The sequence below is a fragment of the Melospiza georgiana genome, chromosome 33 (assembly GCF_028018845.1).
Source record: "Melospiza georgiana isolate bMelGeo1 chromosome 33, bMelGeo1.pri, whole genome shotgun sequence".
In the NCBI taxonomy this organism is placed as follows: Eukaryota; Metazoa; Chordata; class Aves; order Passeriformes; family Passerellidae; genus Melospiza; species Melospiza georgiana.
In genome coordinates, this window is record NC_080462.1 from 3,004,646 (window position 1) to 3,021,737 (window position 17,092).

At 52.4% G+C, this 17,092-nt stretch overlaps 2 protein-coding genes across 2 annotated transcripts; both read right to left on the reverse strand.

Moving 5' to 3' along the window:
- Positions 1 to 822: 822 nt before the first annotated feature.
- On the reverse strand, positions 823 to 1,392 carry LOC131095246 (proline-rich protein 9-like). Its single transcript, XM_058042908.1, has one exon. It carries the CDS (start codon positions 1,390 to 1,392, stop codon positions 823 to 825), a length of 570 nt encoding a protein of 189 aa, XP_057898891.1.
- A 5,820-nt stretch (positions 1,393 to 7,212) lies between these two features.
- On the reverse strand, positions 7,213 to 10,392 carry LOC131095100 (keratin-associated protein 16-1-like). Its single transcript, XM_058042671.1, has 4 exons — positions 9,316 to 10,392; positions 9,011 to 9,240; positions 8,451 to 8,710; positions 7,213 to 7,973 (listed from the first exon to the last, which is right to left on the reverse strand). The coding sequence occupies exons 1-4, from the start codon at positions 10,390 to 10,392 to the stop codon at positions 7,213 to 7,215; spliced, it is 2,328 nt and encodes a 775-aa protein (XP_057898654.1).
- Positions 10,393 to 17,092: the final 6,700 nt, after the last annotated feature.

The window sequence follows — 17,092 nt, forward strand, 5'->3', positions numbered from 1 at the left end:
AAGGTGGAGGAGCCTTTATTAAAATTATTTAGAATTATTAAAATTACTTAGAATTTAGTCATTTATTTAAATATTTATTTGTTTAATTATTAAAATTTAATTATTTAAATTTATTTAAAATTGTGCCTTCCAGGTGTTAAATTCTTTTATTAATTAATTTAAGGCTTTCTTCTACTTAAATTCGCCTTTTAACAGTTTCTAGGATTTCCTTCCAAAATCCCAAGCTGTGAAGACCAAAACTCTGTCTGAAGATCAAATTCCTATCAATAATTTCAAAAAGGAATTGACCAGACGATGATTTTCTTGTTGGATTAGTAGAAATTTCTCCATATTTAAATGTTTTTTTACTTCAGGCACAAAGCCCTCCCCAATCACTTTTGAAAACTGAAATTAAGGAAGATATTTTGGGGCCTGAAGTCGTGGAAATGGGGAGAAAAAAGACAAAACACAGCTGGTGCCATCGATGGTCATTTTTTATTGCTGCACAGAGAATTCACAAGACTGAGAAGAGACAAAGAGGAGAAGGGAAGGGGAAAAGCATTGACACCTTCCACCACCAGCTGCTGACAGCGCTTCCCGGGATTCCCAACGCTAAAATATTGGGAATACCCACGGAAAAACGCCGGCATGGCAGGAGCAGAAGTGAAAGCACAGGGAACACTCAGACAGGAAACGTTTTCCAAGATGAAGACAACGTGGGATGATCAGAGCAGGGTTTTGCGTCGCCAATGGATCTACACCGTGTTTTCCATCCAGAGCCCGCGATTTTAGCTCCTCACCGGTCACCGGAGCCTCCTCACGGGGCCAGGCCCGTGTCAGGGATCAGCAGGGGCGGGAGCAGGGCTCCAGGCACACGGCCTCGCACGACTCCACGCACTTGGTGCTGCAAACCTCGGTCTGGCACTGCTCCACGCACTTGGTGGCACAGGGCTCGGGGCACTGGGCAGGACAGACATCCACGCACTGCGGGGCACAGCTGGTGGCACATTGGGTGGCACAGACGTCCACGCACTGCGGGGCACAGCTGGTGGCACACTGGGTGGGACAGACGTCCACGCACTGCGGGGCACAGCTGGTGGCACACTGGGTGGCACAAACATCCACGCACTGAGGGGCACAGACCTCCACACACTGGCTGGAGCAGGGCTTGGCGCAGACATCCACGCACTGCGGGGCACAGCTGGTGGCACACACATCCACGCACTGCGGGGCGCAGCTGGTGGCACACTGGGTGGCACAGGGCTCCACGCACTGGGTGACACAGGTGGTGGCGCAGGGGGCCTGGCAGACCTCAACGCACTGGGTGGCGCAGGGCTCCGGGCACTTGACGCACTTCTGCAGGCAGGCAGGGGGCAGGCAGGGCTGCTTGCACTGCTCGTAGTAGTAGGACATCTTGGGGAGGTGCTTTGGAAGTGGGAAAAAGCTGGGAAAAAGCTGGGAAAGAGACAAAAAAAAATTATCAGGATATCGGTTAGTTCTTATCAAGGAGCAATTCGCGGAGTGAGGTCCCCGTGGGTTCGTGTTTGGATGAGGAAAGGAATGCTAGGAAAAAATTCTGTGCCCAGGATTCCTGGGTTCTGGAGTTGGAAGGGACCCACAAGGATCTCATCAGGTCCAGCTCTAATTTCAATAAAGGTTCCTCCATCTTTATTCTGGATAAATTTGAAGCTGAAGGCGACCCCATGGTCTGGAGGGAGTTAAACCCCAAATTCAGGAGATAAAGCTCCCACGGTGTCCCAGGTTGTGCCTGTGGGCCAGTCCCAGGGTTTTTATGGAATTAACGCAGCAGAGAACCCCTTCCTTCACTGGGAACCTGTTAGGAAGCCTCGAGCTACAAATCCTGAATTTTATGGCATTTCCAACTTTGTAGAAGCCGTAACACAAGAACACCCCAGTTCCTGCTATTCCCAGTTCCTGCTATTCCCAGTTCCATCAGCAGCAGTTCCAGGGCTCGTCTCTTCCTTATCAGATCCTCACGCCCACCTGGGCACATCCCCCGGGCTGGGAATTCCCAACCACAAAGCCCAGAGGCCACAGATCCCCACCATTATCCCATGGGATCACAGAGTGGTTTAGGTTGGGAGGGATCTCAAAGATCATCTCGTTCCAGCCCAAACCAAGTTGCTGCAAGACCTGTCCAACCTGGCCTTGGACATTTCCAGAGATGAGGAATCCATGGGATAACCTGGGCCAGGGCCTCACCACCTTCACGGTTTCTTTCCAATATCCTAAATTTCTCATTTTTCAGTGTAAACCCATTCCCTGGGTCCTGTCCCTGCAGTTCCTGATGAAAATCCCTCTCCAGCTTCCCTGGAGCCCCTGCAGATCCCAGACCTGAGCTCTCCACAGGCTGAACATTCCCAGCTTTCCCATCCTGGTGACATCCCCTGGGATGTCACTGGAATTTTTTGGGGATTAATGGGGCTCATCCTTCCGCAAGGCCCAGAGGCTGCAGCTCCAATTTCCAGCTCATTTCCTCCTCTCGGCTTCTCCCAGGGATCTCCCCAGGCTTTGCCTGCAGGAATCCTGCAGCTCCCTCCTTCCGGATAGAGCCTCTTCCCACCCATCCCGTTTGAAGTCCCAGGAGCTGCTCCATGGCATCCATTAATTTATTTAATTCCCAGCCTTAACGAGGCAGGAGCAAATTAACCATGATGGAACAGGAGGGAGGAGGAGAAGCAGTCACACTTCTGGACGAGGTGACTTCTCCAAGCTCCTCCAGACAGAGAAAACCCTAAATAAAATCCCCAACTCCAGCACAAATCCTAGAAGAGAAGCACAGGAGTGAAGTTCTCCTGGGACTCGGAGTAAACTCTCTTTTCCACAAGATATCCTGATAAAAATTCCCTGATAAAGCCAAGGAGGACTTACCAGAGGTCACCGGTCCTGGCAAGCGACGGAGAAGCCAAAGGAACTGGCGGGAGCCTCGGAACCCAAACCTTTTATACGGCCGGAGTGGCGTCAGCTCCGGAAACGCGGGAGCCCAGGGGGACGGACAGGTGACCACAAACTGCCCCGGCAGGCTCCTCCTCCACATGCTTTGCATGTTTGTTTGCATCCTAATTTTTGGTGGAAGGCCTCTTCCAGGAAAGCAGGTGATGCTGAGGCAGCCGCGCTCCCGTCCCGGTCATGCGGTTCCCAACGGGAATGGCGGAGTCATTAAAAAAAAACAACCAAACCAGCGGGTGCTGAATTAATTGGTTTTCAGAAAGGGATTTAATGCGCTGGGACGTTTCCGTGGCCTTATTTCCATAAATGTTGGGTTTTGATAGCTGGAGTTTTTCCAACATGGAATGGCTGTTATTAGGGAAGATGGGTAATTAATTGAATTTACTATGAGAAATAGCCTGTCCTAATTCTCATGGAGAGGCACAGCCAATCCTCCAACGCTCCCACAAAACCTTGAGGACCCCGTTTTCCTGATAACTTAAATTATTTCATTCATCCAACCCATTCCTCTCCATGGATTAACTCCATGTATGCTTGGAAATTCCAGTGGGGACACAAGTCCAGGTTTTTTGAGGAACACTTCAAGCCATTCAAGGCAGAATAATCCTCATTTTAAAAATGTTTTTCCCTTACAGAAAAGCTCCAGTTTAAGTGGGATTTAGGCCCAGGATGATACTACTACTAATAATAATTTTTATTGAAGTTTTGCTGATTATGGAAAACTCATGTTTCTCCCAGATATTTCCATCACAGAGATGAGAATGTGACCATCACAAAAATGCTAAATAGGGGGAAAAAAGCCACCCCAAAACAAACCAACCCAGCATGAGCAGCACGTCCTGTTTACGCCCCAAACCCAGAGTCTCCCAGAGAATTCCAGGCGTCAGTGCTGGTTCCTTCCCAATGCTTGTCCTGGAATTCCACCCAGAGCTGACGGATCTCCACGGGGTTTTTCGCCACCTCAGCTTTTCCGCACACTCAGCTCCCCACGTGCAGATTCTGCCCCTTCCCCGGAGGCTCCGCTGCCCCCGAGGCTTTTCTGGGGATAAACTGGGACTCGTGGAGTGTGGTTTGCTCATCTTAAACACCTCCTTTGCCATGGGAGGAGAAACTACACCCAGCAGAGCTCGGATTTGCTAGATGAATTTTTAGGCAGATGAATCCCTCCTCATTTTCTCCTCCTCGAGCTGCCGGGTGTAGAAATTTTCCCCCAGAGCAGCTTCCAATCCTTATCTTCCTGAGGAATATCCCATATTCCGGTTGGAACAGCTCCTCAAGCTCCAGGCTCACCTCCAAACCATCTCTGAGGACCGGTCCTGCACCTCCCTTTCTATCCTGAGTTGTTTTACACCCTGTAGTTAACTTTGATTAGCCAGAAATTGGGGATTGTTTCGGGAGACGTAAAGGGACCCGCGCTCGGACACGTGGGAACGTCACGGGGGCCAGGTCGTTATCCCTAATTGGCACTCATTTGGGGATCTCCATTATGTCCGTGGGCAATCGGAGTCATTGGAGGTGTCACGTTGGTGTCGGTGAGTCAGGACCCCACAGCGACGTCCTTCGGTGGCTCCGGTGACTCCTCCATGGTAGGTCAGGAGTTCCAGAGGGAATTCCATGAGGGAATTCCATGAGAGAATTCCATGAGGGAATTCCACAAGGCCAGCAGCCCCAGCTCCAAGGGTCTTGTGCTAAGGGGCCAAAGATTTTTCAGGATCATAAAATGTAGGAGATTGGGAAAGATCTCCCAGAACTTTGAGTCCAAGATGTGTCCGAACCCACCTTGGTCATCCAGAGGAATCTCCAGAAATTCCTTGGACATCTCCAGATGTGGCCAATCCAACCTTCCCTGAGCCGCTTCCAAGGCCTGCCCACCCTTTCCAGGAGGGATTTTCTCAAATTTCTCACCCTTAGCCTCCCCTGGCAGAGCTTGAGGCCGTTTCCTCTTGTCCTGTCCCTGTTCTCTGGGATCAGATCCCAAATCCCGCCAGGAAGAGCCCAAAATTCCTCCTGGATCCCCCTTTTCTCCTCAGCTCCCTCAGGATTCTCCAGACCCTTCCCCAGCCCCATTCCCACCCCTGGACAGGCTCCAGCCTCTCCATGTCCCTCTTTCCATGATTCTCCAGACCTGGACACGGAATCGAGGTCCAACCCCTCCACCCCAAAATTCCCATTTTCCCAAGCACAAAAAGGAATTTTTTTTGCATGTTTCCATCGATTCTCACAGAAATCAGGGATTCTCCCCATTTTCCTGCCCAAACCCTCCACGCCCGGTTGCAATAAACCCTCCTGGGCCTTCATCAGACCAAACTTTCCCCTCTCCCTGTTCCCACAAGGACCTGGGCGAGGCAGGAGGGTCTGAGCCAGCTCCAGGGCAGTGTCCAGGTGGCTCTTGGGAGCCCTGGAATTTTTGGGATGCCAGGAGAATGACAGGAGAGGACATTCAGCCTCACATGGGCGTGAGTGGCTCCTCTGGTCCATGCCCGAGGGACAATTTGGATCCAGCCACGACAGGAACCCAAATCCCACCATTCCGGCCTCTTTTCCTGTTTACTGTGGAAGGTGAGCGCTCGGGGAAGAATGACAATTAGCGCCTGAGTAATTAAATCTGGCAAGGAGGAACTGGCTGTGGTTACGAAAAAAAAATAATTCCTCACCTCTTTTATCTCTTTGCCTTCTTTGCTTTGATTTTCTCTGTTTTTACAGGAAAAATCTCTGGGTTTCCCTCTGGATTTTTTTTTACTTTAGTGGAAAAAATTGCTTTGATCACCATGGAAATTTCAGAGCACACCTGACAGAGGAACCAGGGGGGTTCTACAACATTTTCTTGTAGTGAGCAGCAATTTTCTGCCAGTTTTAATTCCACAGGTGTGAAATGAACATCCAGGTGTTCATGCACGAAGAATTCCAATTTATTTGTTTGTTTGTTTCTGGAAATGGGGTCTCCGAGATGATTCAAATCTGAATTTTAAGAACACGTGAAGGATTAATGGACACTCCTGCCAGCACCACGCCAGAAGGGAAAAATTAATCCAAACCCCATTTTTTCCCGCACCTACATTTAATTTCCCAGAAAACCGAGGGATTTGGGAGCAGGAGCGAAGGATATCTTTGCTTGCACAGAATTTTAAGGAATTTTAGGGGCGTTTTGGAGTCCAGTGGAACCCCACGGGGATCAGAGGAGCTCCGAGGGAGGAGCTCGCAGGTTGTCACCAACCCCGGGCCTTGGGGCATCTTCGGTGGCGGCTCCCAGACGGTCGCGCCCCGTCTGCCGCCGCCCCCGCTCCTCCCGCCCGCATTCCGAGCGGGATTTGCTCCGCCAAACCCTCCCCGGGCCCGGCTCCCAGCCGAGATCAACCTCGGGAGCCTCCCGAGACAGTCCCGGTCCCCTTTTGAGGGTTTGGGATCTAGTGATGGAGGAGTGCTTGGAAAATTCAACTTTTTGGGGGGTTTTCAGGTGTTTATCCAGGCTGGAAATCCCACCTGAGCTGGGATGTCAGATGTTGATCTGGGATATCACACATTGATCTGGGTTATCAGATATTGATCTGGGATTTCAGGCACTGATCTGGGATTTCACACATTGATCTGGGATATCGTGCATTGATTTGGGATTTCACACATTGATCTGGGATTTCACACATTGATCTGGAATTTCAGGGATGTCAGGACTGAGGGAAAGGCTGGAGATGTGCCAGGGGTGGGAATTGGGGTGGATTTTGGGCAAAGGATCTTCCCACCAGAATGTGGGAGCGCTCACCAGGATCCCCAAGGAATGGTCACCATCCCAAACCCACCAGAGCTCCAGGACAATGCTCCCAAGGACACAGGGGGATTTGGGGATGTCCTGAGCAGGGTCAGGAGTTGGATTTGATGATCCCTGGGTGCCCATTACACAGCCTCAGTGAGACCTTCCCAAGAATTTTTTATTACAAAAAATCGGGATTTTAGGAAAGGAATTAAAAGGAAGCGAAGGAAATGAGTGAGGCTGAGTCCAAGATCGTTTCTTTTATTTCTTCAAGGAAAAAGATCAGGAGGAAGAACAGAGCAAAGAGGGGAATTCCTCCATCACACTCCCGGTGCGAGGGGGAATTTCAGATTCTTTCTCCCGGGGAACAATCCCGGGGGCACAAAATCGCTCGGTGACGTCCCGTGAGGAACGGCGCTTTCTTGAGGTGAAAAACAGCAGGAACGGGGCAGAAGGCGAGGAAAAGGAGGATTTACTCTTCCTCCGGAGATTCCGTGGGGATCCCAGCCCGGAGCCCCTCAGCGAGCCCGGAATTTTGGGCAGCCCGAGACGGAGCAGCGCTGGCCGCACACGGGGCAGGTCTGGGTGACGCAGGTGGTGGGACAGGAGTCGGCGCACCTGGTGACAACCTGGACACCCCCACGGGCCTGAGAGGTGGCACGGCTGGGGACACAGCACGGGGCTGGGCACGTGGTGGGCACTCCCTGGCAGCAGGGGTCTTGGCATGAGGTCACTCCCTGGCAGCTGGTGGCGCAGGTGGTCACTCCCTGGCCACACTGGTTTTGGCATGAGGTCACTCCCTGGCAGCAGGGGTCCTGGCAGGTTGTGGTGCAGGTGGTCACTCCTTGGCAGTAAGAACTTTGGCAAGTGGTCACTCCCTGGCCACAGGAATTTTGGCAGGTGGTCACTCCCTGGCAGCAAGGGTCTTGGCAGGTGGTGGTGCAGGTGGTCACTCCTTGGCAGCAAGGGTCCTGGCAGGTGGTGGTGCAGGTGGTCACTCCCTGGCAGCAGGGGTCCTGACAGGTGGTGGTGCAGGTGGTCACTCCCTGGCAGCAGGGGTCCTGACAGGTGGTCACTCCTTGGCAGCAGGGGTTTTGGCAGGTGGTCACTCCTTGGCAGCAAGGGTCCTGGCAGGTGGTGGTGCAGGTGGTCACTCCCTGGCAGCAAGGGTCCTGGCAGGTGGTGCTGCAGGTGGTCACTCCCTGGCAGCAGGGGTCCTGGCAGGTGGTGCTGCAGGTGGTCACTCCCTGGCAGCAAGGGTCCTGACAGGTGGTCACTCCTTGGCAGCAGGGGTTTTGGCAGGTGGTCACTCCTTGGCAGCAGGAGCTTTGGCACCTGGTCACTCCCTGGCAGCAGGAATCTTGGCAAGTGGTGGTGCAGGTGGTCACTCCCTGGCAGCAAGGGTCCTGACAGGTGGTCACTCCCTGGCAGCAAGAACTTTGGCACCTGGTCACTCCCTGGCAGCAGGGGTCCTGGCAGGTGGTGGTGCAGGTGGTCACTCTCTGGCTGCAGGGGTTTTGGCAGGTGGTCACTCCCTGGCAGCAGGGGTCCTGGCAGGTGGTGGTGCAGGTGGTCACTCCCTGGCAGCAAGAACTTTGGCACGAGGTCACTCCCTGGCAGCAGGGGTCCACACACCTGGTGGCACATCTGGTGGCACAGCAGGGATCTTGGCACCTGGCCACCCCCTGGCAGCAGGGATCAACACATCTGGTGGCACGTCTGGTGACACAGCAGGGATCCTGGCACGTGGTGATGCGCTTGGTGACCTCCTGGCAGCATGGGTCAACACATCTGGTGGTGCACTTGGTGACCTCCTTGCAACACGGATCCACACATCTGGTGACACATTTGGTGACCTCCTGGCAGCATGGATCAATACATCTGGTGGTGCACTTGGTGACCTCCTGACAACAGGGATCAACACACGTGGTGACACACTTGGTGACCTCTTGGCAGCAGGGATCCACACACCTGGTTCTGCACTTGGTGACCTCCTGACAACATGTTTCCACACACCTGGGGTCACACCTGGTCACACAGCACGGATCTTGGCACGGGGTGGAGCTCTTGGACAACTTCTTGTAGCACGGATCCACACATCTGGAGCTGGACTTGCTCCCCTTCTTGGAGCAGGGGTCTCCACATCTGGCACTGGACTTGGAGCCTTTCTTGCACCACGGGATCACCCACGGGCTGCTCCACTTGGTCACCTTCTTGCAGCAGGGCTCGTAACACGGCGTCAGGCCCCTGGGGGCCTTCTTGCCACACGGGTCCACACACGTGGTGACACACGGGTCCACACACGCGGTGACACACCTGGTGACCTCCTGGCAGCAGGGATCCACACACCTGGTGACACACTTGGAGACCTCCTGGCAGCACGGGTCCACACACGTGGTACATGTGGTCACTTCCTTGCAACACGGATCTTGGCACGTGGTGACACACTTGGTGACCTCCTTGCAACACGGATCCACACACGTGGTGGCGCATGTGGTCACCTCCTTGCAGCAGGGATCCTGGCATGTGGTGACACACTTGGTGACCTCCCGACAACACGGATCCTGGCACGTGGTTGTGTACTTGGCGACCTCCTTACATGTTGTGGTGCACGTGGTCACCTCCTTGGAGCAGGGATCTTGGCACGTGGTGACGCATTTGGTGACCTCCTTACAACAGGGATCCTGACATGTGGTGACACACTTGGTGACCTCCTGGCAGCAGGGATCCACACACGTGGTGGTGCACCTGGTCACTTCTTTGCAACACGGATCTTGGCACGTGGTGACACACTTGGTGACCTCCTTACAGCAGGGATCCTGGCATGTTGTGGTGCATGTGGTCACCTCCTTACAACACGGATCCTGGCATGTTGTGGTGCATGTGGTGACCTCCTTACAACATGGATCCTGACACGTGGTGACACACTTGGTGACCTCCTTATAACACGGATCCTGACACGTCGTTGTGCACGTGGTGACCTCCTTATAACATGGATTCTGACACGTGGTGACACACTTGGTGACCTCCTGGCAGCAGGGATCCTGGCATGTGGTGACACACTTGGTCACTTCTTGACAGCATGGATCTTGACACGTGGTGGTGCACTTGGTGACCTCCTTATAACACGGATCCTGACACGTGGTAACACACTTGGTGACCTCCTGGCAGCACGGATCCTGACACGTCGTTGTGCATGTGGTGACCTCTTGACAGCACGGATCTTGGCATGTGGTGGTGCACGTGGTGACCTCCTTATAACACGGATCCTGACATGTGGTGGTGCACTTGGTGACCTCCTGGCAGCACAGATCCTGGCATGTGCCCGTGGAGCACTTGGCCACCTCCTGGCAGCAGTCCCGGCTCCTGCTACAGCTCTCGGTCACCCGGCAGCAGCAGCAGGGGTTCCTGCAGAACCTCGTGGAGCACCCCACCACGTCCTGGTCACACGGGGGGCCACTCAAGGTGGCCACGAGGCCGCAGGGCTTGGTGGCCTGGGCCAGGCTGCCCAGGCTGCCCAGGCTGACGTAGGTGGTGGTGCCGGGGTAGCAGCAGGGGCTGCGGCGGCGAGGGAGGCCCGGGAAGGTGCCGGTGGTGCCGCAGGGATCCAGGCTGGAGCTCACCGGGAAGCTCCTCACCAGCACGGCCGGAGGGGGGATGCAGATCTGGCTCAGCGGGCAGCCGGTGGCGCGACGCATCTTTGGGGGGAAAGGGGGAGGCTGGAAGCAGGAAGGGATAAAATTTAATTTTTAAAAGGTGTGAAAACATTCCAGGCTGTTCTATACACTGAATTAATTAATCCTTTTTGCACCGAATCCTGAATTGGGAAAACAGTGGTGAGGCGAGGAAGTGACTCCACGTGAAAGCACTTTAGACAAATTTGTTGCTGTTTTCAATGAGCTTCCTCTCAAAACAGGAAGCAAAAATTGTTTGGGCTCCTTTAGGTCTGAAGCCTCCACCTGCCCACACCTCCCCTTGGTTCGGGATGAATCTTTAACATTTCTACCGTGATTTCACCCAAAAAGGCTTCAGAACACCCTGCCCTCATCCAGAGGATGCCAGTGGCGGCTCCACGCTGGAAAACCTCCCCAAGGAAAGGCTCTGCCGTGGTTGCTTTTCCCACAAAATCTGCCTGGCCCTTCCCACCTGGATTTTTCCTCCCAGGCACCGGGGCCTTCCCTGGCAGCCTGAGAGGCTCCACTCCTTATCACCCCTCCCACTCCTCCCCTTTGAAGTCCCAGCCTGGCCTTTTGATCTCTCCCAATGCCAACAATTCCCTGGGTGAAACACGGCAGCAAAGTCGGTGAGGACACAGAGAGAATTTCATCCTCCTCGGCGGAAAAAGAGCAAAACCGGCAGCAAATAAACCCCGGAGAAGACGGAATTAAAATCTGGGGGAATCCCAACCCCAATATCCCCAAGCAGAAACACTTTTAAGTCTTTTAATTTGTTTCTGCATGGCTCCGAAATGAAAAAAAAACAAACCCCAACCACGAGGTGACTTCCAAGGAAACCGAGCTGGACTTACCCAATTCTCCACCAGCGAGCACCAAATGAAACCAAAAATGGCTTGGGCAGTAGGACAATAGGAATCCTTTTATAGGATTTTGGTGTCCGTGGCTCCGGAAGTGAGACACCTCAGGGGTATGGAAATCAAATATTTAATAATCCAGACCTGCTCTGCTCCAATCCTTCAATTACTTGGCTCGACGTTATAATTTTTAATGTTGCCAGGGTGGGATGTGAGGCTCTCATGACTGCCAGGAATTCCCCGTCCACGCATTTCCTACGGACTGGGAAATGCAGATGAGACAGCCTGGAAACAATCCCCCTCAGGATTAAACTCTGGGAAAAAAATCTGTTTTGGAGCATTTGGGGAATGGAGGTGGGATGGGACTCTGGATGGATCTTGGTTCTCTTACAATATTCCTTCTGCTGGGAATTTTATTCCTGATAATCTGCTTGGTTTTCCCTCAGTGGAAAGAGCCTCTCCATGAATATTTTGGATGGCTCAAACAGGCACCAGGATCATCCCCAAATCCTTCAGCGTCTCCCACTCCACCTTTTCCTCAAGGTCGCTGGAACATCTGGGTGCCCTTGGTTGGTCTTGAGCTGTGGGACCCAAATCGGACACAGCTCCAGATGTGGTGCAGGAATTCCCTGGACACCTCCAGGGGTGGTCACTCCAACCCTCCCTGAGCCCCTTCCAAGGCCTTTTCCCTTTTCCAGGAGGAATTTCCCCAAATTTTCCACCCTGAGCCTCCCCTGGCACAGCTCGAGGCCGTTCCCTCTTGTCCTGGCCCTGTTCCTTGGGATCAGATCCCAAATTCCCCCTGGAAGAGCCCAAAATTCCCCCTGGATCCCTGAGGATTTTCCAGACCCTTCTCCAGCTCCATCCCCATCCCTGGACAGGCTCCAGCTCCTCCCTGTCCCTCTTTCCATGATTTTCCAGCCCTGGACACAGCCCTGGACATTCCTCATCCCAGGGGACAATCCCTGCCCTGGTCATTTTTGCCACAATTCTTTGATTTTTCTTTTTAATACAAATTTGATTTCTTTGATTTGCCAGGATTTTGGCCCGCCGGCCTCCAGGGAAATTTTCACATTTCCAGGATCTCCAGGACCTTCCAGGACCTCTCCCGCGTGTCCCAGCTCCACCAGGTGACACCCAGGGCGATGAGGGATGAGCTCTGTGATCTCAGTGGCCTTTGGGCCAATTTTTGTGCCCGTTTCTGGTGCCAGGAGGTCACACCCAGCCCGAGAAGGTGACAAACTTCACGCAACCTTCACAGCTTGGAGCTGCCGCTTTCTCCCCGCGGAAAAGCCGTCCCAGCCTGGAAAAGAAGGAAGAGAGACCCAACCAGTTCCCCTGAGACATCAAAGGCTCTGAGATTCTCCTCTGCTCACTGCCACCCAGCCTGAAGTCACCCGGTGACACAGCCAGGGACAGGAGTGACTCGCACCAGAGGCGAGGTCGTTTTCCACCAGGACACCAAGGGGGGTTTTGCCTCTTCTCCCTCCAAATTTTGCTGTCCAGTGTGGTGGTTTTTTGTTATTTCCTGAAAATAAATAAATTTGGGATTCATGACCCCTTGGGTTGGGAGTTTGCTGCTGACTGCAGGAAAAATTTCCTCCTTTTTTTGTATTTTTTTGTTCAAGCTCTCCCTTTGAGATTTCCTTGCTCAAATCTGTTCTCAGCCCAACAATCCCAATGATTTTCCAATGTTTTTTGGGAGGGAACGGATTTGATTCACGTTTTTGGGTTTATGGATTTCCAGCCGGGTGGAATTCAGCAGGTTTGGGGTAAAATGAAGGGAAAATGGTGGTGGTCACTCCTCCGGTCACCGGCCTGCTCGTGCCACACGAGGACAACGCCACCGTCACGACAACGGGGACAGGATTTGAGTCAGAACTTTGGGAGAGGACAGAAAACATCACGAGACGAGCGGTGAGCGAAGAGTTTCCAGCAGCCCCGTGGAAAAACAGGACAGAAAAAAGGTCAGAAGACGTGGCTAAAAATAAAAGAATCCCCCGAATCCCACATCCCATCCTGTCCCTAATGGTCCTCACGAGGTGCTGGGCTGGAGGCTGTTGGAGCATCCCAAAAAACCTGCCCCGTCACCAGGCCGGGAATCCACTCATTTCCCAAATTCCTCCCTGGCGTCTGCGGGGCCACGTGAATTCCCGAGCTCCAGGTCCGGCTGCAGCCACGGAAATAGGCGTTTTCCATTAAAAATAATTAGGCAAATCATCCCTGGCGGGGCAGAGGCGGAGCGAGGCCGTGCGGAGCTCCGGGTGCCTGGGGCTCCGCGGCTCCGGAGGCCGGGAACACACCAGGAACATCCCGGGAACACACCAGGAACATCCTGCAGATCCCGACCCGGTGAGTCTCCTTGGGATCCTGCAGATCCTGGTTGTCCTTTCCCAGAATAGATTACCTGGAAAGTTGAAAAGGGGGGATTTGTGGTGCTCGGTTTCCTCGGGGATAGAGGTTTCAGAGGGTAAAATCCTTCCCTTGGCTGTAATTCCGGAATTCTCAGGGATGTTCTGGAAAATTCCTGTTGTTCCAGCAGTGGATTTAGTGGGATTAAACCCCGTCCTGCCAGGAGATCCAGGATCCATTCCAAACAACTGGAGAAGGGAAAAACCACTGAAGAAAGGAAAAACAACTGGAGAAGGGAAAAACAACTGGGGAAGGGAAAAACAACTGGGGAAGGGAAGGGAGTTATTTGAAATTTATAAACCTGAAAACGTGAATCAAATCCATTGTTATCCCCCCCAAAAAAGCTGGCAAATTGTTGGAATTGTTCGGCTGAGAGCAGATTTTAAAGAGAAAAGCTGATTTTGGGAGTTTGAAGAGAAAAGTGAAAAAAATGAGGGATTTTCCCCTGATTTTTTCCTGGGATTGGGTGTGAAATTGTTCCTTTTCTTGCAGCTCTCCATCATCGCAGGGAGATGAATTCCCAGTGCCCGCCCTGTTCCTGCCTGGAAGAGGCTGCCCAGAGCCATCCCTGTGCCGTGGCGGCCCCGGAGCAGAATTCCCCGGCGGATCCCTGCCCGTGCCAGGACGTTTGTCCCTCCTGTCCCTGTGACCTCCCTCAGGTCCCCCTCGGGGCCACCTCCCCGTCCCTCCCCACGGATTCCGATCCCGTGAAAATCCCGAGCTCTGGAGAGGAACCCGTCACCTTCGAGACCCCCGGGATGTGTGTGATGAGGTTCCCGCTGCAGAAATCCATCCTGACCGTGGAGCTTTGTCCCCCGGACTCCGACGGGACCTTCTCGCTGCCCCAGGAGGAGCTTGGGGTCTCCAAAACCTCTGGGAGCTGCCTGGACAACCTGGAGAAGCTCCACCAGGAGCTCCCGGCCGTGGATCCCTGCACCCTCGAGGTGGTGGAGTTGGGCACGGATGAGCCGTGCCAGGCCCAGGGCACGATCCTGGGGGATCCCTACGTGTCCCAAAGTGGGATTTCCACGGATCCCTGCTCATCCCAAAGCGGGATTTCCACGGATCCCTGTGTGTCCCAAAGTGGGATTTCCACGGATCCCTGCGCACCCCAAAGCGGGATTTCCACGGATCCCTGCGCATCCCAAAGCGGGATTTCCACGGATCCCTGCGCACCCCAAAGCGGGATTTCCACGGATCCCTGTGCGTCCCAAAGTGGGATTTCCATGGATCCCTGCGCCTCCCAATCCCAGGGACTCGGGGACGCCGGAGACGCCAAGGACAGCAAACCCCAAACGTCCTCACGGAACCCGTTCCGCCTCAACTCCTGCACTTCCAGCGTCGTGGAGCGCTGCCTCTCCCGCTGCCAGAGCTGGTTCCGGGGCAAGAAATAGGATTTGGGATCAGTGGGATGAAGGAAAGGGGGTCCCTGCCCGGCTCGGGTGAGTCTGAGCTTCCCACAAAAAGAGAGGAAATTGCTTCACATGAGATTATTAAAAAAAAAAAAAAAAAAAAAAGCTGCTTTTCAATCATCTCTTAATTACCGCGTCAGTCTGATTGCCCAACGAAAAGCGCAATAAATAATGGGAAAATGATCCCAGTGGGAATTGCAGCCGGGGTCCTGTTTCATCACCCGCCGCCTTTTCGCTTCCCACGGACGAACGAGATTCAGAGCCTGCCTTAATTCATTCATGGTTTTATTGTTTTGAATTTTTAATCCTTCTTCTTAATGGTTTTCCCCATTAAAATTGTCTGAATATTGAGGAAAGAAAATTTTCTTCATAAATAAAACTCGAGGAGCTCCTTCCCCATGGATGAAAATTTTTTTAGGGAATTCTGGGCTGGATCTGAGTTTGGGGACCACCAGCAGCTCCCCCAGGGCTGGGGCTGCTCCCAAATTTATTTTGGGGAGCTGGAATCCAGCCTGGAATCCAAACATTTTCCTGGGATGAGTCCCCCACGCCCAGAGGCTCTTCCAGACATGGAAAATTCCAGTTAAACCAGCAGCTCCCAGTTTGCCAAAGGCTCGGAACGCCTCAGGACCCCCGGGAGAGGCGGATTTTGCCTGGAGGTTTCGTTTGGGAGCTCCAAAATCCAGAAGGAACTCTTGGGAATGTTTGGGAAGTGCCAGAGCTTGTCCCAGCTCCCGTCCCAGTGTCACCAGCCAGAAATGGCACTGGGAACCCGGGCAGGCCACTGGGAGAACTGGTCAGACTGGGATTCCAGGGCCCCGGTGTCCAGCAGCTCCCTCCTCCCTGCCCCAGCAGCTCCATCCAGGCCCATCCCGATTTTCATGGAATTAGGAGAGATTCCAGCTTTTTCTGAACCGCTGTGACACATCCGCTTCCAAATTAAAAAATAATTATCACGGTTTAAAAGGGAGAGAGTAGGGTTCTTAATTTTTGGGAAATTCGGGTTAAAGATGGAAGGAATTCCAGCTGGGGAATGGGGTGAAAATATCGTGAGGAATTGGGTGAAAACATCCCAAAAAAATGGAATTAAAACATCCCAAGGAATGGGATGAAAATATCCTGAAAAATTAGATTAAAACATCCCAAGGAATTGGGTAAAAGCATCCCAAGGAACTGGATATAAACATCCCAAAAACTGAATTAAAATATTCCAAGGAATAGGATGAAAATATTCTGAGGAATTGGATTAAAAATTCCAAGGAATTGGATGAAAACATCCCCAAAAAAATGTGATTAAAATATCCCAAGGAATGGGAAAATGAGCAAAAGGGAGCACAGAAAAATCCCTCCCTCCCCAGGAGGATCGGGAAAGGAAAATTCAAGATATTTGCGAGTTTGGGGCTTGGAAGGCACAGAAAGGGTTTAATTAATTCCTTCTTAATTATCATTAATGAATGCTGGATTTATTAAAAGCGTCTCAAAGCAAGGGACGGGTCTGGGATGCGAATCCCTGATTTGAATTGTGGGATTATTCAAATCCGGAGAATTCGAGGGCAGCCCTGGAATCCAATTATTGAAATATCCTCATTAACATGGAAAAAAAAAAGCGGGATTAGGGGAATTTGAATTTCTGACACCTCTTAATGTCAGAGGGGATTTGGGACAGCGGGAAGAGCTCGGGGAAAAAAGGAGGGATTTGATTCCAATTATTTAATCACAGGATTTAATTGCAATTATTTAATCACGGAGATGTGGAGAGGGAAATCCCTGCGGAATGGGAAGGTTTAGGAATCTGCTTCAGGATGAGGCAAAAAGGGGAAAAAAGGCCGGAATTTGGGGAGAATTCCTGCAGCTCTCAGGAGGGGAGGAGGGAAGGAAATGGGGAAAAATGGGAAAGGAATGATGGGAAGGGGATAATGTGGAGAAAAGCCAGAAAAAGATGGATGAAACCAGTAATAATGTGGATACCTTTACCTTCAAAAAGAGGGATAAAAGCTGCAGTAATAAATAAAATATAAAATAAAATAAAATAAAATAAAATAA